The 27,096-nt window shown below is 31.3% G+C and overlaps 3 protein-coding genes across 8 annotated transcripts in view; 2 read left to right on the top strand and 1 right to left on the bottom strand.

The window, feature by feature from the left end:
* Positions 1-2,059, bottom strand: part of LOC123003597 (autism susceptibility gene 2 protein-like) — a 43,205-nt gene extending 41,146 nt beyond the window's left edge. For all 5 annotated transcript variants that reach the window (XM_044396456.1, XM_044396458.1, XM_044396459.1 and 2 more), the window contains exon 1: positions 1,522-2,059. In XM_044396456.1, the coding sequence (XP_044252391.1) occupies positions 1,522-1,764 (243 nt within the window). In that variant the 5' untranslated portion in view covers positions 1,765-2,059. The remainder of the gene's footprint in view (positions 1-1,521) is intronic.
* A 240-nt stretch (positions 2,060-2,299) lies between these two features.
* Positions 2,300-5,166, top strand: LOC123003892 (vitamin K epoxide reductase complex subunit 1-like protein 1). The gene is made up of 3 exons (XM_044396933.1): positions 2,300-2,507; positions 4,704-4,801; positions 4,861-5,166. Exons 1-3 carry the CDS (start codon positions 2,338-2,340, stop codon positions 5,082-5,084), a joined length of 492 nt encoding a protein of 163 aa, XP_044252868.1. The 5' UTR covers positions 2,300-2,337; the 3' UTR covers positions 5,085-5,166.
* Positions 5,167-5,510: 344 nt separating this feature from the next.
* Positions 5,511-27,096, top strand: part of LOC123004400 (muscle M-line assembly protein unc-89) — a 34,832-nt gene continuing 13,246 nt past the window's right edge. For both annotated transcript variants that reach the window (XM_044397651.1, XM_044397650.1), the window contains exons 1-6: positions 5,511-5,659; positions 13,308-13,400; positions 18,049-18,085; positions 20,952-21,121; positions 21,168-21,359; positions 24,563-25,040. In XM_044397651.1, coding sequence (XP_044253586.1) covers positions 13,311-13,400; positions 18,049-18,085; positions 20,952-21,121; positions 21,168-21,359; positions 24,563-25,040 — 967 coding nt within the window. In that variant the 5' untranslated portion in view covers positions 5,511-5,659; positions 13,308-13,310. The remainder of the gene's footprint in view (positions 5,660-13,307; positions 13,401-18,048; positions 18,086-20,951; positions 21,122-21,167; positions 21,360-24,562; positions 25,041-27,096) is intronic.

The following is a 27,096-nucleotide window of genomic DNA, read 5'->3' as shown; positions in this document are numbered from 1 at the left end:
CAGTTGTGAAATAAGTAAAACCGTCAATGTGAACTTAAAAAGCAGAGAGAAATTATTCCAAGTCGAAAATCAAGAGAAAAATTAACTTTTCTTTTCACTGCAGAATAAAAAAGTTTGAAGTACAGATGTGCTCGTTTCAGGTGCAGTTTTGACGTAAAATCAAAGATAAAAAATTTTTCCTCTTGTAAACTCAATCCGGAGACATACTGCAAACTTGCAGTTTTTGTTTTTCAACAAAAACTTTCAACTTCAATATCCAAAACAAATCGTTTTCACCAATATTTAGAAAAGTGCATAAAATATCCGATTCTGAAACACAGTAAAACCCCGTTCAACGAGAATTCTAGACAATTTTTTTTATAGTATATTATTCAACGAATGGGAAAGTTGGCCATTTCCACGAAGATGTAATACTTTTTCTAATCTTAAATAATGATGTTTTTTTATATTTTTCTGTTTATTATTAGTATTACATTACAGTAGTCGAGAAAATGAAATATTTTTTCCACTCTTTTCTATTTTCTCCATGGTTAAAGATTGAATAAGTTCTCAACTGCAAATCGTTTAGAAGAGTACAAATTCTTTAACACTATTAGAAAAAATAAATAAATCAAACAAAAATTCATATATCTGTAAATGTTGAACTCACTACTTTTATTTCTCCGCATAGAAGAAAAAAAAACCGTTATTCCTAATACTTTATTTTCTTAAATTAATAACATGATTGCAATCTTTATTCGTTGAAAATTACATTAAGTGACCCCCAATATGTTTCACAGGAAATTTTCTAGACTAGAGCAACAAGTTTTATTATTTCTTCCAGCAATAAATAGTAAATAAATGACAGGGAACCAAATTATTTGCTATAGTTGAGTTCTACTATAGTGGCAAATCGTGTATGTAATTAATTAATTGTAGGTTATATAAAATCATTCATTTTATGATTAGTTCAAAATGTAATTGATTTTAAACAAATAAAATCGAAAGGTTATTAGGACATCATAATTGTCATCAATGACATAATTGTAACAAGTGAGCAATGAAACGCCATTATCACAAGCAACTAGGATGCTTTGTATTTGTGGTGAAATTTGAAAACACCCTATAATGAAGATAATTATGATCGAAACAGGTGAATGAATAAATCAAAAGCAGACTTTCATTTGACATAGTTGAGTGTTACCACATTTTAAAATAAAACTGTCCCATACTTCCTCATTTTAATACTGATAACCCTAATTACGTAAGAAAGTATGTAATTTTACTAAAGAAAAAGATGGTTGTGATTTATTTTCAATATTTTTCTTGATCGAATGATTGGTGTTTTGAAACGGCTTTCCCGCATTGATCATGTTGACTTGTCATTTCGATTTCAATTTGCTTTTAAAATCAAGCTTGATATCCACACAATAGCAAGGTGATTAACATTTCTGCTGACAGGTAAATAATGCAAGAAAAACGTGACATTATCATGGAGATAAGCCAGAATTGTGGTGCGAGCCATTTTGCGTTGCAACTCACTTCTAGGTCCTCGTAGGACCGGAACTGCAGAATGGAGAACCCCTCGACGATGTCCTCCTCAACCAGCGGTTCTTTGTTCTTCTTGCGTCTGTTGTGCGGCCTTTGGGGCTTCTCCCTGACGACGTTCTCGTCGTCGTCTCCACTATCTGGTCCATCGCGACGGTCGGCCTTACCCTCCCTTTGGGCCTGCATGCGCTGGGCGCGTCTTCTGCGTCTGTTTCGCTGCTTCACCTCCACATCCATGACTCAAACATTGCTGCCGTTCCGACGGTGGCGGCGGCGATTCGCCCACATAGCGACCATTTACTACCAGCAGTAGCACCACCTGGAGCTATGGCGGACTCGGCACCCCGTCCTCCGCGGCTTAGCCCATCACCGGGGCGGCCCAAGGCACATCGCACGCCCTCACCAACACCACACACAAACAACACCATACACCGATTATCACACAACACCGATTTATCAACAATAAACAATATTTACAACGGACACGACACGGCCAGTCAATACAATGTAAAATGTCGCGACGCACCAGCGCGCCCTCGCGGACACTAGCCCAACACACGACAATCAACAGCGCTGCCAACAGCGCCCCGACAAACACACCAACGGGACAATGGCCTTTTGACACACCAACTCGCCAACAGGGGTGGACCACGAACAAAGACAACCCCTCCTTCAATCAGACAATTCACCGTTTCTCTGAGATAATTTATACAAAGCATTTTTTACGAAAATCAAGTGAGGTGGCACCCCTGCGCCCATCAGCTGTGACAACCACCTTAAGCCGGCGCACGAACCATAGTGTTTTTCACCATGGTTGTGACTCCGTTTTACAATTACGCGATTAGTTTTTTTTGCATTATCGGTTTGGGTTTATCGATTTATGCCTACATCGTGGAATTGCAAGTCGAAAATGACAGCAAATATGTCGCCATGTGCGATATTAGCGAACACATGAGCTGTTCCAAAGCATTCAAGTCCGAGTAAGTAGCAATTTATCATTTTTTTTGTTTATTGCTCACAGTGTTGCCAGATCAAAAACATAAAATTCACCAGATCTGAGTTGAAGCCAAATTTTCACCACATTACGGTTTGTATGGATAAATCTTGCGAAATACGCTGTTTTCAGCTTAAAAATCTTATTAAACTCTTGAAAAAAGCAAAAATGACATTTTTTCGGCTTAATTCTGTGATTTTTGGATTGTTTTCAAGAAAATTTTGCGAAATAATTGTGTTTCTAGCTCAAAAACGTGCTAAAACTCTCAAAAAATGAAAATAATCTAATTTCAGACTTAATTTCTTGATTTTTTAGTTTGTTTTAGCGAAATCTAGCGAAAAACCTGAAATATTAGTATAAAAACGTGCTTAAGAGCATTTTTCAACCAAATTTTGTGGTTTCTCGGCTTATTTTTGCCTGAATTGTGCTCAAAAACTAGTTAAATCGAGTAAAACAAACAAAATAACTTCAATGTCAATTATTTTTGTGTTTTTTTTTTGGTACGTTTAGACGAGATTTTGCAAAGTGAATGAGTCTCTAGTCAAAAACGAACTAAATCGAGTGAAACAAGCTAAAAAATACACCATTTTTTTGGTTTTATCTCAAAAAAACGTTCTTAAACACTCAAAAATAAGTAAATAACACTACTTTTAGCCTATTTAGTTGAATTTTTGTTTTTTTTAACACAATTTTGCGTTTCTAGCTAAAAAACCTGATAAAACACACAAAAAGTAATATAATTTTTTTTTCGACTGTGTGTCGTGTTAAAATGTTCAAGAAATGCAAAAATAACGTAATCCTAGACTTAATTTCTTGATTTTTTAGTTCGTTTTAGCGAAATCTAGTTAAAAACCTGAGATTTTAGTACAAAAACGCGCTTAAAAGCATTTTCGGCCACATTTTGTAGTTTTTCAACTTATTTTTGTCTTAATTTTGCACAAAAACCAGTTAAATCGTGTGAAACAAAGAAAATAACATCAATATCAATACTTTTTGTGATTTTTAGGCCTGTTTGCAAAATAAATGAACCTCTGGTTCAAAAACGGTGTAATTCGGGCGAAACAAGCTAAAAATCAATTTCGATAATTTTGTAATTTTTTAGCCTGTTTCAAGGCAATATTTTGAACTTTTTGTGTTTTTATCTCTCAAAAACAGGTTTCAAAACTCGAAAAAGAAAAAAACGCCGTTTTTGGGCTATTTTGTTGAATTTGTGGCTTGTTTTTGACACAATTTTGCAAAATAATTGTGTTTCTAACTGCAAAAGCATACGAAAAAACTTTTCGACTCTGTTTAGTAATATTTTGTAAAAATTTTATTTAGTGATTTTTGACAACATACCTACTGTGACAAACTCTCGCGAAAAAAACAGAGTTTTCAGCTTAAATATTTAAATTATATCATTTTCTGCGTTTTTTGGGTTGTTTTTAACCAATTTTGCGAAATAATTGCGTTTCTAGCTAAAAACACCCTAAAACTGACAAGAATAAATGCAAAATTAATGTAATTTTCGACTTAATGTGTTGATTTTTCAGTGCGTTTTAGCGAAATCTCGCAAAAGACCTGAGACTGTAGTACAAAAACGTGCTTAAAAACATTCTCAGCTTATTTTTGTCTTATTTTGCTGAAAAAACAGTTAAATCTAGTGAAACAAACAAAATAACATCAATATCAATTGTTTTTGTGTTTTGTAAGCGTGTTTGGACAAGATTTTGCAAAATAAATAATCCTCTGGTTCAAAATCGAAGCAAAACAAGCTAAATATAATATCAATTTCGATTTAATTTTGTCATTTTTTTGACTGCTTTGATAAAATTTTTCGAATTGTCTTTGTTTTTATCTCAAAAACGTGCTTAAACATTTGAAAAGGACAAAAATAACGCCGTTTTTGGTCGAATTTGTTGGATTTTTGCATTGTTTTTAACGCAATTTTGCGTTTCTAGCCGAAAAAGTATTCGAAAAAGACAAAAATAAATTGTCATTTTCGATCCTGTTTAGTAAAATTTGGTGGTTTTTCGACTTTTATTGAAAAAAAAACAACGAAATAATCAAGTTGCTGGTGAAATTTCACCACACCTGGCAACACTGATTGTATATCAGTGACACTACAAGTTACAGGTATTTAGTATTAGTTGCGCTTGAGTCAGGTAGATGGCGCGCCATGTTGTATTCGTTTGTTTTTCAGGTATGGCAAAGGATTGGGCCTCGTCTCCAAGGACTCGATCTTTTACAAGCCTAATAGCCTGCTGGGAATTTTATTTTACAGCCTAACGGCAACTCTAGGTAATTATTTATGTGTGAATGTCGAAAGGTATAATTAACGCCTACTTTTCTTTTTCTAGCTCAATCAAATTCTTCGATCATCAGCCGACTTTCCTATTGGTCAATTTTTTTAGCGAATCTTACGTCACTTTATTTCGCGTACATCCTTTATTTCAAATTGTACGACTTTTGTATTGTTTGCGTTTCTACCTATGTTGTTAACATCATTTGTTTGATTTTGACAAATTTGAAACTGCGTAAATTGACAGCTTTGGAAATTGATGCCACTAGGAAAACAGATTAACAATAGAGGGCGCTCTGTCTCAAGACTGTCTATTATATAACTTGTTATTTTTGATGTTCATATAATAAAAAATGATAGAGAATTGTTGTATAATGCTCCGGTTTGATATTCCTGCAATAACACTTGCCGTGTATTCAAGCCCACTCTATTGACGCAACCGCTCAAGAATCTGAACTGTGATAAGATGCAGAGGCGGATTGGACTTATTGGGACAGACGCCAAGAAAGGCACTGTCAAGGCTTCGGTACATTTGGCCGAATTTGCAACAATGTTGCATAATTATGCGACTTGAGTCATTTTCCGGGATAATTTGACATATCCTTTTCCTCCGGTCGATCCGAAATTCCGCCAAAATTAGTTCCTGCTAAACAGCGTGTTTGTATCATTGATAGCCGCAATCGGCAACTCCTACGCGACTCGCAAGGTGATCTGTAGGCACCAAGGCGAGGCTCAAACACGCTGCGACACTCGCAGGAAACGCATCTCCTGCTGCTGCTGCAGGAACGGTCAATACGCGTTGTGTTTCGTGTGCAGTGAGAAGCATGGTGGTTGTTCCCTAAGCAGGAATATCGGACGTAAGTATGGACTTTGGGGCGGGTGATTTAAACGCTGGCTCAGGAATGTAAAAAAGTCGATTTTTCGCGGCGAAAAGAAGATAGTTACATGACGCACATATGTCGCATGACCTTGGTACCTCAAAGGTGGCTAGATTTCTCATCTCACATATGTTTTTCTGAGCACGTCTCTGGTGTAACAATGCGACATTGTGCCGATTTCGGTCAAGTGTCCCTTTTGGGTGAACAATGCCATCGCAAGGTTTGATTTTTCCGTCTCGAAGGTCAGTTCAATGCCCAAAATTGTTGGTGGTTTTAATTAGCAGTTCGTTGACCAATTTGCATAACCCGGAGTCCTGTTATGACAATACAGGGTGCAAAAATTGTAGATAAAAATGATGCTTGTCGATGAGTCATGCAAGAGTTGATCTGCTAAGGTCCTCGCTCGACTCCTTGACTGTCTATAAAAGGATACTACGAGAGAAACGAGTATGCCTAGTTTGTCTGCGATTTAATATCGGACACTTATCATACTTAAACATCCAATTAAAGCCTCTGGGAACTATTACGGTTTTTACTATTGATAGCTGAGTTGCATAATTTAAGACCGAGGGTTTGTCTAGACGACAGCAAATTAGTTGCAGAGAAGAAAAAAACTGAAACTCGAACCCCAAGCGATTAGATCTAATAGCAGAATCTTAAAAATTCAGACGAAATTGCTCGTTAAAAGCAGAAACCCGCAAAATCAATCAACTTCAAGGGAATTTTTAAAGTAGGATGTAAAATGTTACTTCTGGACCAGGACATTTGGCGTCTTAAAATCAAGGTTGAATCTTACAAATTTTACTGTTTTCCCAAAAGTCAATAACCGAAAAAGGTCTTATAGACTTATAGTCAACACCCTGTATGACAAAAAGGGCATCAAAATTATACAAATCACTGAAGCAAAAAATCTTAGAAATTATTGATATCAAAGTTTGAGTTTTCAAAATTTGGAAAAAAGTTAAAAATTAAGTCAACAACTGAAAAGGGCCTAAAACCCTTCAAAAAGCATTAATTTAATTAATTAATTACAAATTTAGTGTTTTCCTAAAAGTAAACATCCGAAAAAGATCTAAAAACTTACAAAATGCCTTGTTTTTTTAAGCACCCCAAAATGGCTTTTTATTTCTACACCAAAACTTTGGCGTCTTCAAAAAACAAGGCAGAACCTTAAAAATTTAGCTGTTCTCCCAAAAGAAAACAACTGAAAACGGCCTAAAACCCGTTAAAAAGCATTAACTTTTATGCACCCCAAAAGTACCAAATATCTGTAGTCCATCAAAAATTGGGTACACGAAAAAACTGTTGAAATCTCCCAAAATAATGCAAAATTACTTCAAGAACGCCCTAAAAAACTAACAAAATACCTTGTTTTTAAACACCTCAAAATGGCTTTTTATTTCTGGACCAGACCAATTTGGCGCATGCAACAAAAAAGGGAAAAACAACACCAAATCAAAGAGGTATATTTGGCGCCTTACAAAACAAAAAGAATCCTAAATTTTTTATGCTTCCAAAAAATACTCAAAAATCAATAGGCCACCAGAAAATGGGCACATGGGAAAACTGTTGAAAATCATATATTTTTTAAGATAAATGGTAGTAATGGGAATTAAGCACTTCAACAGTGCAGATAGTGTGGATGCGGCTCTTAAACAGATGATAGTGGACAAAGTCTATGCAAATTGTTGTCTCGTTACTGAAAATAAAATTCTTCTGGGTGTATTTTTAGCTCGTGATGGAAAGATCTCTGTTGGTTGCGTGGTAAACATTAATGAAGAAAACAGTCCGGAAGTTATCATGGAGGGAAGAGTATGCGTGGACAGCGAAGGAAACACTCTGTTCCCATTAAATGAAAAAATACAAGTTGATACAAACAGTAATTTATGATTTTGTTTTTGTAGTACTATAATTGAATGTTTTCTTATGGTCTCAGTTAGGTATCTATAATTTTTTATACGACCGCCGAATTTTCTTGCTTTTTATTAAATTTTGTAAATTACGGATTATATTTTGTTTTTTTTATTGTCCCAACTAAGCCCCAGCAATGAAAACGCAGTTTGGGATATCTAAGAAAGGATTTTTTTATGTTTTTGACGCGCTTTTTTCTGGTGGCTTTTTAACTCTTCAATGTACTCCCAACGAAAACAGGGGATGTTTTGCACTTTTTTTTATTAACTCGGTAAAAATAGTGTGTTCAAAACCGAGGGATTTGAATAAGAATTCTGGCTTTTTTTACGGTCTGTTTTTTTTTAATTTTACCAATTATTATCCTAGTCCATCAATAAAAAGCCATTTTGGGGAATTTAAAACAAGAGCTTTTATTTGTTTAATATTTTTACCGGTCTCCATTCCGACCGGTTAATTTTTTGCTTGTGCCAATGGCTTGGTCCAGAAATAAAAAGTCATTTTGGAGTGTCGCAAAACAAAAAATGCTGTAAGGTTTTTTGGGTGCTTTTAATGTAATTATGCTTGATTTTGGATGATTTTCAAGAGTTTTCCTAAGTGCCCATTTTCTGGTGGTATATTGATTTTCGAGTATTTTTTGGGCGTATCAAAAATTATGGTTTTTGAAGGATTCGTATCTTTTTTGGTTGTTTACTTTTGGGAAAACATAAATTTTTAGGAATCTGTCTTGTTTTGTAAGGCGCCAAATATACCTCTTTGATTTGGTGTTGTTTTTCTCTTTTTTTTGCATGCGCCAATTGGTCTGGCCCAGAAATGAAAAGCCATTTTAGGGTGTTGAAAAACAAGGTATTTTGTTAGTTTTTTAGGACGTTCTTGAAGTAATTCTGTTCTGCCTTGTTTTTTGAAGACACCAAAGCCCTGGTCCAGAATAAAAAGCCATTTTGGGGTGCTTAAAAACAAGGCATTTTGTAAGTTTTTTAGATCTTTTTCGGATGTTTACTTTTAGGAAAACAAAATGTTTTAAATGTAAATCCATATTCATGTAGGGTAAACCCAGAGAGATGGACTTTGGAACTTAGAACCCTTCTAGGGCTTCATCTCTCATAGCAAAATGTTGATTCGTGGATTTTTGTAGAAAGTGAAAAAAAGTTTTTGAAAATTTATTGTAAAACCTTTCTTTTTTATTCACTAAAATTGTTATTTCTAATTTTTTGTTTTTTTCGTTTTGTTAAAATTAATAATTAATTACGTTATTGTTAATTAACATCAAGGAACTTAAACCTAATTTTTTAAAGCAATTTTAAAAACAATAATAGCTGGCAAACATCACAAATTTTGACACGTGTACTTAAATTATTTTTTACTCTAAAAGCAAGACCGATACAAGTTTTATAAAACAGAAGAATTGTTTAAAAATAATGTATCTTTCAAATAAAAAAAAATTACGCCATTCGGTTAACGTGTAACAAAAATATGGCTTAAAATGTGTTAGGTTGTTAATAAGCAAATATTCTACAATAACATAATAATAAAACAAAAGAAATATCACCAAAACATGTTGGTTTGGATAGTAAATTGCCTGTACCAAATTTCATAAAAATTGATTATTACATTAAAAAATTATTAAAAAAAGCGAAAATAATTTTTAAACTTTGGCGCCCTCTAACTCTTAAATGCTACAACTTGGTATAGAGGTAAACTGGGTTGAATCGCTTTATTTTGACCTGGGAAATTTCAGGCTACTCTTTGACTCTACTTTTCAATACACCCTGTATTAATTTTTTTCTGTAATTAAAAGAACACGTTTGCTATTTTGTTACGTTTATAAGTTATCAGAAAAAAAAAACATTCGTGATTTGAATTGAAACCAAGATCATAATTTTACGGCAGATTTTTCAAAATGTGGTCCATCTTCCCGGACTAACCCTACCTCAGCCTTTCAGTCGTTTTTATAAGAAATTCAAATATTTTCAAAATAAAATTTAAATAAAAATAAAAGTAATGAAGACAAAACAAAATCGTCATTTTGTTTAAATTTTACGAAATCTCAAGTTGCGATGATCATTTTATTCCAAAGAAATTTTTGTTTTGCAGAAAATGCAAAAAAAATTAATGTAAAACGGTTAATAAAAGCAAAGACAAAGCCGTCATTTTAATGATATTTTAACGGAATTTTTCCAGTCCGGCCCTGACCGATTACACAAAAGTGATCGGTTTCGGTAATCATAATCACAAACAATGATCTAAAATGTCCATTTTTGGACATGTTTGGCAACTGCTTATTTAAAAATAATCTCATTAAGAGAATTACTTTCTCACGTTGAGTTTTAACCGACCCTGAAATTGAAATTTGACCTCTAGTCTGGCAGTTCACTCAAAAATATCAATCATCTTTGTTTAATAACAATAATTATAAACAAATGAGCGTTATTATTAACTTTATAACAAGAATAACGGATAAATTAAGAGGAATCTGACAAAATGTATTATGTATTAAATTTGTTTTTTTTGTTTTTTATTCATCTGACATTGACTGAAAAAGAAATAATTCTGCAAGAGACAAACACCCTGTATGATTTACTCAGTTCTGCCAAAATTTCTTGAATTCTTGCCCTTGAACAGCATGTTGAAATAACGTATTTTTAGATTTTGTGGTCAATGAACTTGTCTTAACTAAAAGTATTAATTTCGAAAATCAGATACCTGTTGTGGAAATGCATAAAATAATGATGATAAACTATAACATATCATTTTCGAAATAGAAGTTACGCAAACAGAATGAATAAACCAACAGTGACATATTTCATTTAATGTATTCAGTATGAAAATTTTAAACAGTGATCCAGTCATCACGTAATGACATAAAGTGTGATTCTTTATCTCGCACTTGAGCAACATTGTCCATACCAATGAAGCAAATAAAGCACTGAATGCAAATTCGAGTTTTTGTCGCTCAGCACTAAAAAATCTTTACGAAATATTTGGGTCGTAAATTCTGTTAATTTTAGCAACTTTGTAGGACGTAACAAATTGTTATATCTTACACAGTGTTGAAAAAATTTCCTGCTGTTGTAATACACAACACACGTAGACCACATTGTTTTGAAACAGAGATATACATTAATAAATTTGTACATATCAAAATTATAAATCGGTTGTAATAAGTGTGAATTACAATAATTATATTGCTGGGCTTTTGCATCTAGTTTAAAAAATGAAATTAAGATCTTGTTATGATAATTTAACACATTGTACAATTGTAGTGGCCTATGACAATGTTGCCAACTTAATTTCAAACTCGCAGGCCACTTTGATCTGATGAATTTAATTGAACACGTGGTGCGTCTAACTGTAATAATTTTCCTTCAAGTTGTTGTTTATTTTTATTTGTAATAACTACTAATATTAAATATTACTCGTCACATAGCTACACGGATGACTAGATGAATAAATTATACGTACTTACCTTTTTCAACTACCTGCAATTACAAGCATTTTAGTCGTCAGTCAACGCAGCTTGTATTAATCTTTTTCAAAATAATACAAAATAATAATATTAGAAAATGCAAAGGTTTCTGTTTTATTTCCAACACGTGCTTATAAACAGACAATTACTTTGATAAAAATTCCAAATTTTTTGATTTTCATAATAGGTTCATTTAAAAAATTAATAATACTTAATATTTTAATTTTAATATTTTAATTTTCTGTGCCCTATACTTAGCAGGGCCGGACTGAGGTAACTTGGTTTATCATCTTATTAATCATAATTTTGATGTATATACAAGGCGGCGTTTTCGTCCTCGTGTAATAGCAAATAGTAAGTAATAATAAAAATAAATAGTAAATACAGGGAGATCAAAAATTCATTCTGGCAAAGAAGCCTCGAAATTTGCGTGTGTCTGTGGAAGGCAAAATGTCTTAATGACAACTGAGAAATGTCAAAATAATATTTATTGTAAATTATGACAGGACATCCTTATGTGTTTTGTATGGTTAAATACCAATAACATCTCATTTCAGGATGTTTTAAAAGGTTTCATAGAATAATTCACCTTAGATTTTATATTATACAAAATACATAATTTTTTGACATATACATATATGGGTTGACATTCGACATACGTCCTCAAATAGGACGCCTACTTGAAAAACTTTTTGATCGCATTTTAGTGTAATAAAAAATGAAAAAGCATTTTTGACCTTTATTTTTATTATACGTTGCAAATAAGACACATTTCACGTTTTACAAAAAATTTTCATATTTTTTTTTTATGCAAAATTTTGAAAAATTGTGATTCCGCTTTTTTTTGAATTCTTATATATATGTATACATAGAAAACAAAAAGTAGACAACCAAGTGGATTTATTAAATGATTTAGCTTCAGAAAATAATAATTATTAGAAACTCAGTGCTATAAAAAATGTGATCGCGTTTTGAGAATAAAATCTTGTATTGTTTTTGATTTTGCTATTTTTTTTTTCAAAATGACATCTTATATAATTATTTTTTTTTCAATAAGAAAACAAATACACAACTTAATGTAAAACAGCAATAGGTACGAGTAAAAATAATAAAATCAAGTAATAAAAAATTAGTTAAAAAGCTTGGTCAAAGTGCAAATTTAAACCCCTATAATTTCGAGATTTTTATATTCTCTGTGACCAAGTTCTGAAACACCCTGTATTTTCTTATATCAATCTAGATATCACTGAAACTGAAATTTCATTTTCTCCCGCTAGTGAAGCAATTCTAGAGACAGTAATCAGTAATCACACAAATTAAATTAAATACTCGTACTAAAACTCGTGTTGTATACTTTATTTTCTGTAATATGAACCAGAGTTTGCGTCTCGATTTACCGTTGAAGTCTCCAATGTTTATCTAAATTACTTCGAATTTTTTTAACAAAATAAAGAATGATAATAGCAGATTACTTTGTTTTTACAAAAAAAACGTCTTGCAAAAGTAGGCATCAAATTTTTTTAAATTAATTATTTGTTAGTAAATTAAGAAATCGAAAGCAACACCAAAGTAGCCCAAGCACTAATTAATTCAATATAAATAATAAACCAAATGATTCAGCTTTCAAACATCCAGGCCATTTTTATAACATCGAATCGTTTATAATTATCATATTTAATTAATTATGGTGACTATGCTTTCATTTTCGGTTTGAGCGGAAATGAATAACTAAAAGCGAAAACTGAACTACTTATATTTAACACACAGAAAAGTTTCAGGAGAAAATATTGCGAATTTTCTGAAAGCATTATGACAAAATTCTGAAACGAAACGAATTTGCATATAATTCAGATTACTAACAGTTCTAGGAACTCTTGTGACAAAACAGCCAACAAACACCCATTTCCGCGAACAAAACAAACAATTGGTTCGTTTAAGGCGCGTGCCATTTTAAATTAAGACATAAATGCGTCTCAAAATAACAAATAGCAGGTCAAGGCCCAATTAACCTGTCGAATATTTAGCCAATCTATTGTTTTTGCGAAAGCGAATTCCTCGGTTGCAAAACTTGACATTCAAACGTGTTTGCTGTACGAATTAGGAAATCCTTGTTTTCCCAAAATTGTTACCGTGGGAAGCCGACAACCGTTACGCAACAACTGGAGAATATATAACAATAGTGCATTGTGATAACTTTCATCGACTTTACACTTGTATCAATATGATTTAATTTCCATTGTGTTGTTGTTGCAGGAGATGACGGAAGTTGCAAGTCTTCTACCGGCGGACCATAGATTGACCACGGTTCGCCGGTACGAAGCCGGACCACCGGAAGGACTGGAATTGGTAAGTCCGGAGCTGGACAATCTTGATATAGGCAACCAATTATACACCGGTTAACTTTCATCGCCGCACCTTGTGACCTTTATCATCTTGGAACGTCAATAGCGTAACGCAATTTTGCACGATCATAAGCGAATTTAATCGATTTGGCGGTTATGGCACTAAATCATAGCGGGCCTTGGGTGTCGGGGTCAACAAACGCCCTTATTACGCGATAAAAAAGAAAAATCTTATCTCACTTTCAAGTTTTACATATTTTTCATCTTAATTAGGATTTTTAACAAGATTTTTGTGAGATTTGTAAAGCCTGAAAGCTTTTATTTGGTATAATGTGTTCGGAACTTAAAACTTGTTTAATTTTCAAGTTTATTTTCGTTGTTTATACCTGAGTTATTTTTGGAATAAAATCGAGTTCTAAATTTACGAGTTGGGTTTTTAATCGAATTTTTTGTCCGAGACGTATCATTTTTTTTTATTTAAATGAACTAAATAAACATTTCTGTCTGTGGCTACTTTCACACTAATAAGGTTAAAATACAATTTTATTTTACACTAGGATAAGTTAATCAAGTAATGCTGCGTAAAAACAACAAAACATAAATGTCAAATCGATTAATAGACTTGAGTTGGCTTCTGTCTTAATTGGGCGTTGAAATCTCTCAGAATTTCGATTTTAACAGTAAGTTTTAGCACACTTATTATTACTGTAAATAATATTTGTGTCAATGCGATTTCTTTTATTAGTTATACAGGGTGAATATAAAGTATGGAACCAAACGTTTTCTCTTTTTAAATCATTTGACTACAGAAAATAATAATTAATATAAATTAAAGTAATATAAAAAATGTGATCGTATTTGAGATTTTGTTTTTGAGTTGTGCGATTTTTTTGTCAAAATGGCAACTAACGTAAAAAAAATTGCTAAAAATTAAATATAAAGTAGATAGTTGTAATTCTTAGGTCATAACCTTGATGAGAAAAATGGTTTTAATTAAAGAAATAAAAAAAATTTCAGAACTCAAAAAATTTGGAAAAATCTTATTCTTGAAAAAACGTCACATTTTTATAGTACTTTTCATCAATTGATTTTTCCAAAAAATAAATAGTTTATGGTTCTATACTTTTTATTCACCTGGTATAATGACTAATATAAAAAATTGGAAAAAAGTTTTGTTTTTTTCAGAGTAAATAACTTAATCAAAAGCATTTTAGAAACATTTTTTTTAATTGAAACAATGGTGATTGCTTTCAAAATTATTATTTCTACCTTTACCATAAAAGTTTAGCTGATTTTTATTGTTTTTAGCTATTAAACAAGTAAATTCAATTAACAATAAATTTCATTTAGAAGCTTTTGTCTTAACTGCGTTGAAATCTCTGGGTATTTCAACAAGATTTGAATTTTAATAATATTTAATATTTTGTTTATTATTATTTTTGTGGTAAGTTATAACATGAATATTTTTACTAATTAGGCACACACATAACATTTCTTTTTTTTTTCAATTAGATAGTCATTTACAACAAAAATTTTTAATATGTTATGTCAAGCGTTTACAGAACTGAATGAAAAAACATTCTCGTATTATTTACTAATTTATTTCCAAAAATAGCTATCCTTGGTTAATAGTTTAGTCAAAAAAATTCTTTAACATCAACAAAAAAAAATAATATAATAACTTTACAAACAAAAATATTGGTTTTACAGTCATGTCAAAAGGCTAGCAAAGTTTTATAGTTTTTATATACCACCATATTCGTATGTGAAAATAAAATCAATTTAAGCAATTTTAAATTAGTAGAGGTTTCTGTCTTAACTTTGCGCTGAAATCTCTCACTATTTTAACAAAATGTTAATTCTAATATTATTTAAAGACATTTTATGATTAATCGTCGTTTCATAAAAAAGTTATTTACAATTCTTTCTTTCTTATATGTAATTTTCTTACCAAAATGTTTTGTGTGAAAAACATGTTAGTATAGTAGAGTCACGATTATCCGAAAAGATTGAAATCAAACCCGTTTCAGATAATAATCAAAATTTTGGTTAAATTGGAAATAGGAATAAAGATAGTAAATCGTTTCTTAATGCACAAAAAAATTAATACCTACACAGACTATTCCTTATATACAGGGTGTTCCAAGTTTTATGGCCGGTGCAATTTTTTTTTTAATTGATTAAAAAAGTATTTGATAGTGTAAACGATAGAGGATTATATAATACATTTTAATCTGATGTTTTGATATTGTACAAAAAATTTTGCGTATGGCAGTGAGACCTTAAAAATTAAATCATCTCAAACTTGGTCATAAATTACCAGAATTCCCAGTTTTCAATATTAAAACGTTAATTACTCAAAATCTATCAATTTTTATATTATTTAATTATCACAGTTACCATTAGAAAAAATCAAAAAATATTATTATGTAGAAAAGATTCCTCTTGATTATTTTTTTTTCAAATTTAGTTTTTAGGGTCCCATTGATGGACGCTAAAAATTTTGAACAATATTACATCAAATCTCTATCGTTTGCACTAGCAATTTTTTTTAATCAATTAGAAATATTTATTTTTGCGCCGGCCCTAAAACTTGAGACACCCTGTATAAACTGATTCAAAAGTGTCTCGAATGGTGATAAAAGACTTTCAGCTAAGCACAAAAATAAATCCAGATTTTTTTCAAGCCCTTTTTTATTGTTGAATTTACTAGTTTGTTAAATGTTTTATATACCAAAAGACACAAATTGGTGATTTTTTCAACAGACATCTGTTTAATGTTGCAAAATCTACCGTTTCTCTATCTAAATTCATAAATACGGCACGTACACGGCCAAAGACCTAAACCAAAATTTAACTTTTAAGAGTTTTTTGTCTTTTATTACCACCCAAGAGACAGCTCAAGATTTTTTAATCACCCTGTATCGTGAAAATTTTTTTTTTACTTTTTTCCAAAATAAAAAAAAAATAACTAACAAAATTTAGGGTTTGTTTTCGGGATTTAAATTTTTTGATGACTTCGATTATCCGGAGTTCGTATAATCGAGAATCCACTGTATTATTGTTTGCTAATTTTTTCTGAACTTTGTACACAATTGGCAAAAAATATAATTTTTGGACCACACTGTATATGAAAGTAAAACGTCATTTATGTCAATTTGCAACCTTGCTAATTATCTTTACTGCTTTATTAAGGAAAACTAAAATAGAATGTAATGAAAACACGAAGAAATGCAGACCGGAAACGCAAGATAAGTGCATACATAATATTCTCAATAATAACTTTGCTATTATTACTGAAAGTAGGTGCATACGTAATGTGCTTTTTAAATGGCTATTTTCTCGTAATATCGGAGTTTTATAAATGTTGTTTTTCATTTTCATACTACAAGTACTTAAATGTCAGCACTAATAAACTCACCCACAACTCAAAAAGCATTATTTCTGGTATTTAGAATAAGTATTTCCCGTGTTGTATACTTAATTTTTTAATGTGGACCAAAGTTTGTGTCTTAATCTACCGTTGAAGTCTCCAAAAATAACGCAATGTGAGACGCTAAACGCTTTAACATCTCCTTTTGATTTTTTATTAACTCGACGAAAAAGTGTATTATTGCACTGTAGAACGTGGAGTTAACCTCGTACTTTGATAAGTAAATGAATTACACAACAAATAAATTACTTAATGAAAGTCAGTAATCGGGGGCCACTTAACTAGTTTCCTCACCATTTATGGGAGAAATTGAATTTGAAATTACTTTGACATTTATTGAATTTTGACAAATTTATCTCGGCCAACTAACACCAACAAATCCAACACCCGATTCATATCTTCATTGTTCTCACGCTAGTTGGTTTCAAAATTCAGGATAGAGCGAACTGAAAGTGCATTCCAACCGCACCCACCTCAAAACGCAAATGCCAACCCTTTTAATTGATATTTTCGGAAAATGAATGTGAAAATGTGAGGGCTATAAACCGTAGAGGTGCGGTTATCTAAAGCACTACAGGTGGAACAATACTATGATGTAATGTGTGTGAGAGTGAATATTCCGCAAAGTCGGAACGTGGTGGTAATAGTACAGCAGGTTGCAATTCTCAATGGTTTAGTGCAGTGGCGTTCGCGACACAGTGCTGAAAAATCGAATTTAATTGCAATTAACTCGAAGGTTTGCGAATTATTTTAGCCTCGGATTGTGTGTGGGAAATAGAAATTTGCGGAATATTCGGGATTTGGTTAGTCTGTCCCCGCGCTCGAGATGGGTGCGTGTGTTACGCAATTCCGCACTAGTGTTTAATCACCTGCGACCGGCCGACTCTAATTGTTCATAAACACGACAACCTGCCAGTCTCGTGTAATAAAACCGAAACGGAGGTTTCGATAAACGCTTTCGAATCGATTCAATCGCCGGATGTTTACTATTTTAATCGGTTGAAGGTTAGAAAGCAACAGCGCCACCTTTTATTGTTCTTTAATTAGAATTGTTCATTTGACGTGCAACGGGGTATACACTCTTCAAGATTGTCCAGTGCTATGAATGGTGGTTATAGTTTTTGTCGACGACCCTAGAGGTCGTTCACAATTTACATCACACGAAAAAGTCACTTATTGCTCGAGGATCTTCATTGAACCCGGTGTTTTTTACGCACAGGTTGAACCAGAAGAAACCTTTGCCACCACCAAAGAAGGTAAGTCGCAAGGCCGTGACCAATGGGCAAAACCACCAAACTGTTAAGTTTTGTTAAAATTTTAAGACATTTTAAGTTTAAAAAAGAGCAAATTTGAATTTAATTGCGTTAGAAATGTCAAAACGATTAACGATAAACTCGAATCGGAGACTTCTTTCTTGACTGCGCGTTGAAATCTCCCGGTATTTTAATTGAATGTCGATTTTAATAATACTTTAACTAAGTTGCGTATTGTTATTCACCTCAAAATTTAAAATCAAGTTGTATTAATGTCATTTCATTGTTGTTTTTTTAATTAGAGAATTATTAATTTTTTGTCCTTTAAGTTTTAAGAAAAATGCATAGATAAGCAAAGGTTTGAGAATTTTTTTTTATTATATGATTGTATGAAAAAAGTAAGAATGAAAAAACAATGAAGTATTGTTTGCAAATTTATTTTACAAAAGTTGACTACTTGAAAGGTTTGTCAACATTTAAAATATCGAGTGACTGTAAATGATTGTGACTTTTTACCTCAAGTTGGTGTCAAATTTTAGTTTGGCAACCTTGACTTTCAAATTCAAACGTCAAACTTTTATAGGCAACATTTGCGACGGGCGACTGCTGATTCAACCGTAACTTGAAACATTCTGATATAATAAATTAGCAAGAGTCCCATTAATTCAGTATTGCCAATAGATTTTTTTTGTTACAAACATTAACAGTGACCATTAAATTTAGTCGTTACCTATAGATATAGAAGCAGAAATTTTCTAAGTTGCGACATACTGTATATTTTTTCTAAAATGGTAAAAATAAACAATTTTTTGGCTCATTTTAAATAAATTTTTCAATATTTGATTGAGAACAAAAATGACCTAAAAACTAAAAAAAAATACAAATTGTAAAATGAAAAAAATCGGTTAATATATTTTTTACGCTGAACAGATCGAGAAGAAACTTTAAAAAAAACGTATAGCAAAAATTAATTTAAATTGTCATTTTCGGTAATGAAAATCTTTGCTTTTTTGAATAAAAAAAGATGAAATTTTTATTTTGTCGTGTTTTATTTACAACAAAATAATAGAAATGACCTGAAAACATTTTTGATGTCATGAAACAAATTATAAATTAAATGAATCTTTAAAAACATCACTTTAAAAAACAAAAAAGAAGCGATTAAAAATTTTGGAGCTGAAATGTTGAAGAAGAAACTGAAAAAAAAACACTTTTGATGTCAAGAAAAAATTTACAAATTAAATAAATCTATTTTAGAGAATGAAAACGCTTAAAACAATATTTGACCAGAATTGAAACTGAAAAAAGTGACTGGGAAACTGAAAAAAATACAAAAATAAAATTAAAAAAAAAAATAAAATAATTTTTGAGCTGAACTGATCGACAAGAAACTGCAAAAAAACGTACAACAAAAGTTTACAACAAAATAACAAAAATGACTTGAAAATTTTTGTGATGTCATGAAAAAAATTACAGATAAATGAATTTACTTTAAAAAATAAAAAAAGAAACGGTTAAAAAAATTTGAGCTGAAATTTTGGAGAAAAAACTGAAAAAAACACTCTTGATGTCATAAAAATTTACAAATGAAGTAAATTTATTTTAAAGAATGAAAAAAGGGCTTAAAATAATATTTGAGCTGAACTAATGGAGAAGAAACTGAAAAAAAGTGACTTAGCAACTGAAAAAAAAAATACGAATTGTAAAATGAAAAAAAAAAGATGTGAAAATAATTTTTGAACTGAACTAATCGAGAAGAAACTGCAAAAAAACGTATAGCAAAAATTAATTTAAATTCTCATTTTCGGTAATGAAAATATTTGCTTTTTTGAATAAAAAATATGAATTTTTTATTTTTCGTATATAAGAAAATAACAAAAATATCCTAAAAACTCTTTTCATGTCATGGAAAAAATTACAAATTAAATGAATCTACTAAAGAATTAAGAAAAAAAAACGCTTAAAATAATTTTTGAGCTAAATTGATCGAGATGAAACTGAAAAAAAAAATAAAATCAGTCTATTTTTTATAATGCAAATTTTCGTTTTTTTAATAAATATATGAATTTTTTGTCGTATTTTATTTAATTGTGGGCAGACAGGGGCAATGTTTGCATAAAGTAGGTCAAAGTTACGAGATATACTTTGTCAATAATTATACCTAATATTAATGTTACATCAAAAATGCTTCCGTAAGATTGAAATTTCGTATTTTTCAAAAAGACTTTATTTATTAGTTTCATTCTTTTTTATGTAGCTTTGTAAACATTTCTAGTATAGTTGTTGACAACGTATCTACTTTCTAACCTTGAGCTAATTTAGATAAGCAACAAACGGAAATGGCTTTAAAATCGCACTTGATCAGTTTTTTATTGATTTTGATTTATTTACTATCACTATTGAAAATTAAACTTAAAAAGGAATAAAAAAATGTTAAAAGGATCAACAATAATAAACTTAATTTGAAAGCTTCTCTCTTGACTGTCCATTGAAATCTCTCGGTATTTTAATGGAATCTTGATTTTTATTAGTATTTTAAGTAACTTTAATGATGAATTTGTATTATTACACTGAATTCAGAGTTGCCTAAATATCAATTTGTTGTATTTTATTTAATTAGAAAATTAATAAATAATATTGGTCTCAAGAAAAAAAAAAGATTAGGGTAAATTTCAATGTAATTATCACTACCAGTGATTTTAGTATAATTATTGACAACTTATATAACCTTGACCTAATTCACGCAAAACAAAATGACTTGTATGTCTTTTTGTCGCTTTTAAAAATTGAATAACTGCAATGGTGTCTCACTCCTTGGTCACGGCCCTGGCCATGCCCAACTTTCCACTGACTAACTCCCAAACAACAGAGGAATGGGTGAGCAAAAAGAAGACGGAAGTGATCAACACCAAGCAGATCGAGACTCGAGTCAAACGCCAAGTGGTCCTCGAAGATGGCGAAGTCGTCGAAGACTCCGGTCCGGTGGTCACCACCAACACCACTGAAGACACCAAGACTCAAGAGCATCACCAGACTGAAGTAAGTCCTCCACTTGTTTTAGATTTCAACTAAGAGCGAAATTTAGTTGCGTAAACTGGGCGACGACCAACCCGATGGTCCCCCCAACGCCCTGGAGACCTCCCCCGAGACGGTCGCCGTGCCCAATCCCGAGGGAGTCGTCCGGGAGGTTAAGGAGAAACGGGTCATTTCGCGCGAGGAGACCGAAGAGGTCAAAGAGACGGAAGATGTCCAACATTTCGGGGACATCACCGATGAGGTAAGAAATGTCGGGGGGTCGGCCACGATTGTGCCCTTCTTGCGCGCGGCGGGTTTAAGAGCGATGGCCCTCGAGTGGTCTCGGGGGGGCAGAGAGAAGACGGGGCCTCCACGACCAGTCAGACAACCGTTCACCGCCGAAGACTTGAAACCAAGCAACTAACAAAGACACCAAGTGCTAATCGAGTGATAAGTGTGTGGTATTTTGTGAAAGTACGTTTCTTTGTGACCGAAAGGGCCCAAAAACGGCCCTTGAACCCCCCAAATGCCCATTCGCGACGTTGCTATTTATATCTTTGACATTTAAAACGTCTTTGTTGGAATTATTGTTACTTTCTCGTCCACAATTATTTGAATTACGTCGTTTTATCTATTTGTTATCAACCTTCACGGGGCGTAATTTCGAAAGAGAACGCTTTTGAGAAATTTTTTGCTTGGAAAACGACAAAACTCGGTTTTATTAAACCATCGAAACGTGATCCGAGTCGACTGTGACGAAATCGCACACTTGTCCGTCAAGGACGGACAGAATCGGGCCTCGAGCACACCTTTGCGTCACTCTCTGGTTAAAATTGGACCGGTGGGAAAGCCCTGCGGGACGTTTCATGGGTTTTTTTTTTGCACGATTCCGCCAGGAAGCCGGTCCAAAAGCCATAGGGGAGAAAGTGCGCCAATATCGATATCCTACATATGTTTTCGGTTGCGTAATTGTCCTAAATTCAGTGAAATTTTAATGAGAGATGATCGGAGGGAGTTGAAGTAAGACATTTTTGCGAAGGTAGGTGGCTAATGACTGAAATTCCGACATTTACAGGGAAAAATATGTTGCGTTACGTAATGCAAAAAATTAGAAATACTGTTTTATTTATAATTTTGCAGGCGCCGACTATATGAAAATAATTTTAAGGTTAAATAATAATAATAATAACTCTTAATAATAATGCCAAAGATATCTTAAATTTTCTATTATCTATTTTTCCTTTCGATAAAATGGATCAAATTCATCGTTTTTTGCTTTTCCATTTTTCAAATTACCCCAAAATTAAATTTTTAATAAAAAACTACGTGAAAAAAAATAGTTTCTTAAACACATACTTCAAGACATTTTACATAACATTTTCCATAAACTTTTTATAAACTATTCCAAAAAATTAAGAAAACAAAAAATTGTGAGTGAATCTCAATGAAAAAAAAAGGCATTTTGTAGCTTTAAATTTCTGATTTTGAGATCTTTTGTCAGAAAATTTTCTGAGCCACGGTTCTAAGAAAAATAATTCTTTTGGTAAATTTTTATTAGCTAAATCAATGCATGGGCCGGATAGCTCATTCATTCAGCTGTAATTTGCTTTTATGTTTTCTTTACGTCAAATTGTCGCTGAGATATCGACTTTTACGATTTTTTGAAGAATTTTTTATTTCATTTTTAACATTAAAGAGAAAAAACTTAACTTTTTTGTTGTTTTAGTAAATCTAGCACGTTTTTACAAGTATTGATGGGGAGAGTAGTGTGTTTTGAAGAAAATTTAAAAATGAAACTGAAAAATGAGCAAAGTCTTCAAACATGAATTTGTTTAATTCGGAGTCCAAAGACCTAGAGATTCTGAATAAAAAACATTTTTCCAAAAGAGGAGAAGAGGAGAGACTTGACCAATTATAAAAAATATAAATTTACTCTTAAAGTATTGCCATAAAAAATCTAAAAAGATTTTCCTTACAATTCTGGGTTAATCAAATTTGAGAATCTAAAAAAATCTTAAAGTAAATGTAATTCACTAGATTGCAATGTAAAAATACCAAATGAATCGGAAACGAACCAAAGAAAAATTAAATCTAAAAAATATTAAATAAACGTAAATTAACTCTTACAATATTGAAACAAAAATTTTGAAAAATTTATGTAAAATTGAAAAAAACTGAAATAAATCACGACTCGCAAATTAAAAAAAATAAACAAACTGTAATAAATAGAGCTAAATTCAAAAATGGAATAAAGAAATTCGAAGAAATTCGGAAGAAAAAAAAAAAACAAAAAAATTAATAAAGTAATAAATATTTTTGTATTCTGAAAACAAGAAAAAATTTTGGAATCAGATAAAAATCTGTAAGCCCTGAAAAAAACCTGATTTTTTCAAAACCTACCTAAAGTCCACTTTTTATCAAAAAACTGTTAGCGGTACTGAATTTATTACAGTTTTTGCGTTTTTGTCTCCAAATTTGTGTCATGATATTTTTATTAAAAAATTTGGTAGCGGTAAAGCGAAAACTTGACCAAACAAGAGAAATTGAATTTTTAATTTGTATAAAATTGAAAAATTCAAATAAATTCCCTCTCTTAAACTAACAAAATGTGAATTAACTGAAAAATTCAGATGAATAAAAAATCTTTAAAATCCTGAATAAATCAAATTGGAAAATCTAAAATAAATCTTCAAGTAAAGTATTCAAAAAATCCACATTTGAGAACTGAAAAATTTAGTAATCTTGAGTAAACTAAAAATGTGAACCTAATAATTCTAAATTCAAAAATCTAAGGATCATGGACCAAATTAAGTTTGAAGATTTAGACAGATTTTGATGTCGGAAAATCGATAAAAACCGAAAGATTTGGGGAAATTAAAACAAATTTAAATTTACAAATCTAATTTTTTTTTTTAAATCGATCCATCAAACTGTCTTCTCGAACCAATTGACCAAAGTTTTACAAAAGAATTAAAAGAAATCAAGAAGCAATACTGAAAAATGTTTGAGACCATTCAGCTTTTGCATATCCTAATTTTACTTACCTCAATTTAATTGCATTAAAAAAATTTTTTTTTATTGTTTTCGAATTTTTGTTTTTTTCAATTTAACAGTAGTGTATTATTTTTCAAAACTCAACACTTGAAGCATTTTGCAACTTTAAACATGTACTATTTTCTTTACACTTTTTATTATTTATTATTTATTAGTTATTTTTGAAAATGTGAAAAGTCGAATTCATTTATTCGTTACGATTTCAAAGAAAAACTTGTTTTTTTCGCCGTTTTTGTGATTTTTTCAAAAACCGGTTGTTCCAAACGCAAAAAACGCGGTTTATTGGTACTTTCTGTTGCGTTTTCACCGCTGACCCAGAAAAACGCGTCCGGAAAATCTCGTTATGGATTGCAAGGTCATGTCCCGGCCAACCTTGCAAACGTCATTTCCTGATGTTTTTCCTGTCGACAGGACTTTTTATCTGCTGTAAAAACCGGAAAAAAGGACCTCCGCGACGTCCTCCGCAGCACGAAAAACGGCGTTTCGGTGGTGTCGACTGGTCCTCGAGTGGTCCACGAATCGTCAAAGAGCAACAAAGTGACCGATACGGAAGACACGCGTGAACTGAGTTCGGTTCTGCCCGACGGTAAAATCGTGACCGAGACGCAAAGAACCACCGAACACGAGGAGATCAAAGACGACGAATTGCCCGAAGACGCCCCAGAACAGGATTTTTACAAGGAGAGTTCGCAGAAATATCTGAAAACGCGAGAGCAGGAGGATGTGGACTACCTAGCAGACGGTGTCAAAATCGGGCACGAAATGCGCTTCCGGACCGAAACCATGGAGGTCGAACGGCATGGAGACGACGACGACGAGCCCGATTTCGACTCGCTGAGTGCCAGGGCGAGGCGGAGGGTTAACAACCGACAACCCCACAGATACAGGGGTAAGAACTAATTCCGTTTCTGAAAAACCGAAAGAAAACTAAAAAAATGAGCAAAGGTTTCAAACCTAGAATTGTTTAATTTGGAGTCCAGAAACCTATTTAGAGGAGAGTTACAAAAAATTGAAAAGCCAGGAATGAATAAAATTTATGAAACATGAAATTTCAGATGAAAATCTGAAAATTTAAAAATACCAAATGAATCCAAAACGGACAACTTGACCAATTATAAAAAATATTAAATAAACGTAAATTAACTCTTGAAATATTAATTGTAGTAAATTGAAAAAAATTAGATAAATTCCTCTCGTGAATTAACTGAAAAATGCAAATGAAAAAAATCTTTACAATTCTGACAACCAAATTTGAGAATCTAAAAAAAATCTTCAAGTAAATGTAACTCAATAAATTGCAATGTAAAAATTCAAATCAAATAAAAAATCCACATTTGAGAACTTGGAAAACTCCGGTAGTTTGAATCAAATTAATAGAACCTGAAATTTCTGATGAAAGAAAAATTAAATCTAAAAAATGTTAGGTAAATAAACGTAAACTCTCACAATATTGGAATAAAAAATCTGAGTGTAAAATTAAAAAAAACTGAAATAAACCACGACTCCCAAATTTAAAAAAATAAATAAAACGTAATAAACAGACCTAATTTCAAAAATGTAAGAAAGAAATCCAAAGAAATTCAGAAGAAAAAAAATTAAAAAACTGTTTTTGCATTTTGATAAAAAACAAATTTTGGAATCAGAAAAAAATCTATAAGCACTCAAAAAAAACATTTTTTTCAAAAACTACCTAAAGTCTACTTTTTATCAAAAAACTGTTGGCGGTACCGAATTTATTACCATTTTTGTGATTTCGTCTTCAAATTTTTATAAAAATTGAGGTAGTGGTAAACCGAAAAAAAACTTGACTAAACAAGTAAAATTAAATTCTTATTTTGTGTAAAATTGAGAAACTTCCAATAAATTCCTTTTCGTAAACTAATAAAATGTGAATTAACTGAAAAATTAAATGGAAAATCTTCAAGTAAATTTAACTGAAAAATTGCAACATGAAAATTAAAATCATAAAATATCCATATTTGAGAATTAAAAAATTCTGGTAATTTTGAATAAACTAAAAATCTGCACCTAATAATTATAAATAAATCCGAGTTCAAAAAAATCTAAGGACCATGAACCAAATTAAATTTGAAGATTTAAACGGATTTTCAAGTCGGAAACTCTATAAAAACCTAGTTTTGAGAAAATTTGAACAGATTTAAATTTGCATATCTGAAAAATAAATACGTAACCCTAATTTTAAAATCCGATTAACTTCAGAAGAAAAAAAATAGAAAATACTAAAAAATAAAATGTTTTTGCATTTTGAAAAAAAGAAAAATTTTGAAATCAGATAAAAACTTGTAAACCCTAAAAAAAACTGATTTGTTTAAAAATCACCTAAAGTCTAGTTATTTTTAAAAAACTGTTAGCGATAATGTCTAATGATTTTTATTAAAATGAACAGAAAACGTGGCCTAACAATAAAAAGTAATTCTAGAAAAATAATAAATAAACGTAATTTTTTAATTCTTAAATAATTGAAATAAAAAATTTGAAAAAATTGTGTAAAACTGAAAAAATTTCAAACAAAAAAGTGTAAATTGACTAAAATTTACTAAACATGAATAAAAATCTCTTTAAAATCCTGAATTGGACAATCTAAAAAAACCTTTGGATAAATTTAACTGAACAATTGCAACGTAAAAATTCAAAGGATATAAAAAATCCACATGGAGAACTAAAAAATTCCGGTAATTTTGAATTATACTAAAAATCAGAACCTAATAATTCTAAATAAATCCAAATTCAAAAATCTAAGGACCAGGTACCAAATTAAATTTGAATATTTAACAGATTTTCAAGTCAATAAAAGCCTTAAGTTTTTAGGAAATTAGAACAAATTTAAATTTGCAAATAATATAAAAAATAATTAACCTTTATTTCAAAACCATATTAAACTCAGAAGCAAAAAATAAAATGTTAAATAATAAACTTAATGTACA

The sequence above is a fragment of the Tribolium madens genome, unplaced genomic scaffold (assembly GCF_015345945.1).
Source record: "Tribolium madens isolate multiple individuals breed KSU strain unplaced genomic scaffold, Tmad_KSU_1.1 Scaffold_1;HRSCAF=32;Tcas5.2_LG8, whole genome shotgun sequence".
Taxonomy (NCBI): domain Eukaryota; kingdom Metazoa; phylum Arthropoda; class Insecta; order Coleoptera; family Tenebrionidae; genus Tribolium; species Tribolium madens.
The sequence above is the reverse complement of the archived record's forward strand: the minus strand, read 5'-3'. Positions and strand labels throughout refer to the sequence as shown.

Bases quoted from the DNA above. Each gene is read 5' to 3' on its own strand.
- LOC123003892 (XM_044396933.1), top strand. From the start codon at position 2,338: ATGGTTGTGACTCCGTTTTACAATTACGCGATTAGTTTTTTTTGCATT. The intron at 2,508-4,703 runs GTAAGTAGCAAT...TTTGTTTTTCAG, and splicing joins TCCAAAGCATTCAAGTCCGA to GTATGGCAAAGGATTGGGCC. The intron at 4,802-4,860 runs GTAATTATTTAT...TTCTTTTTCTAG, and splicing joins CAGCCTAACGGCAACTCTAG to CTCAATCAAATTCTTCGATC.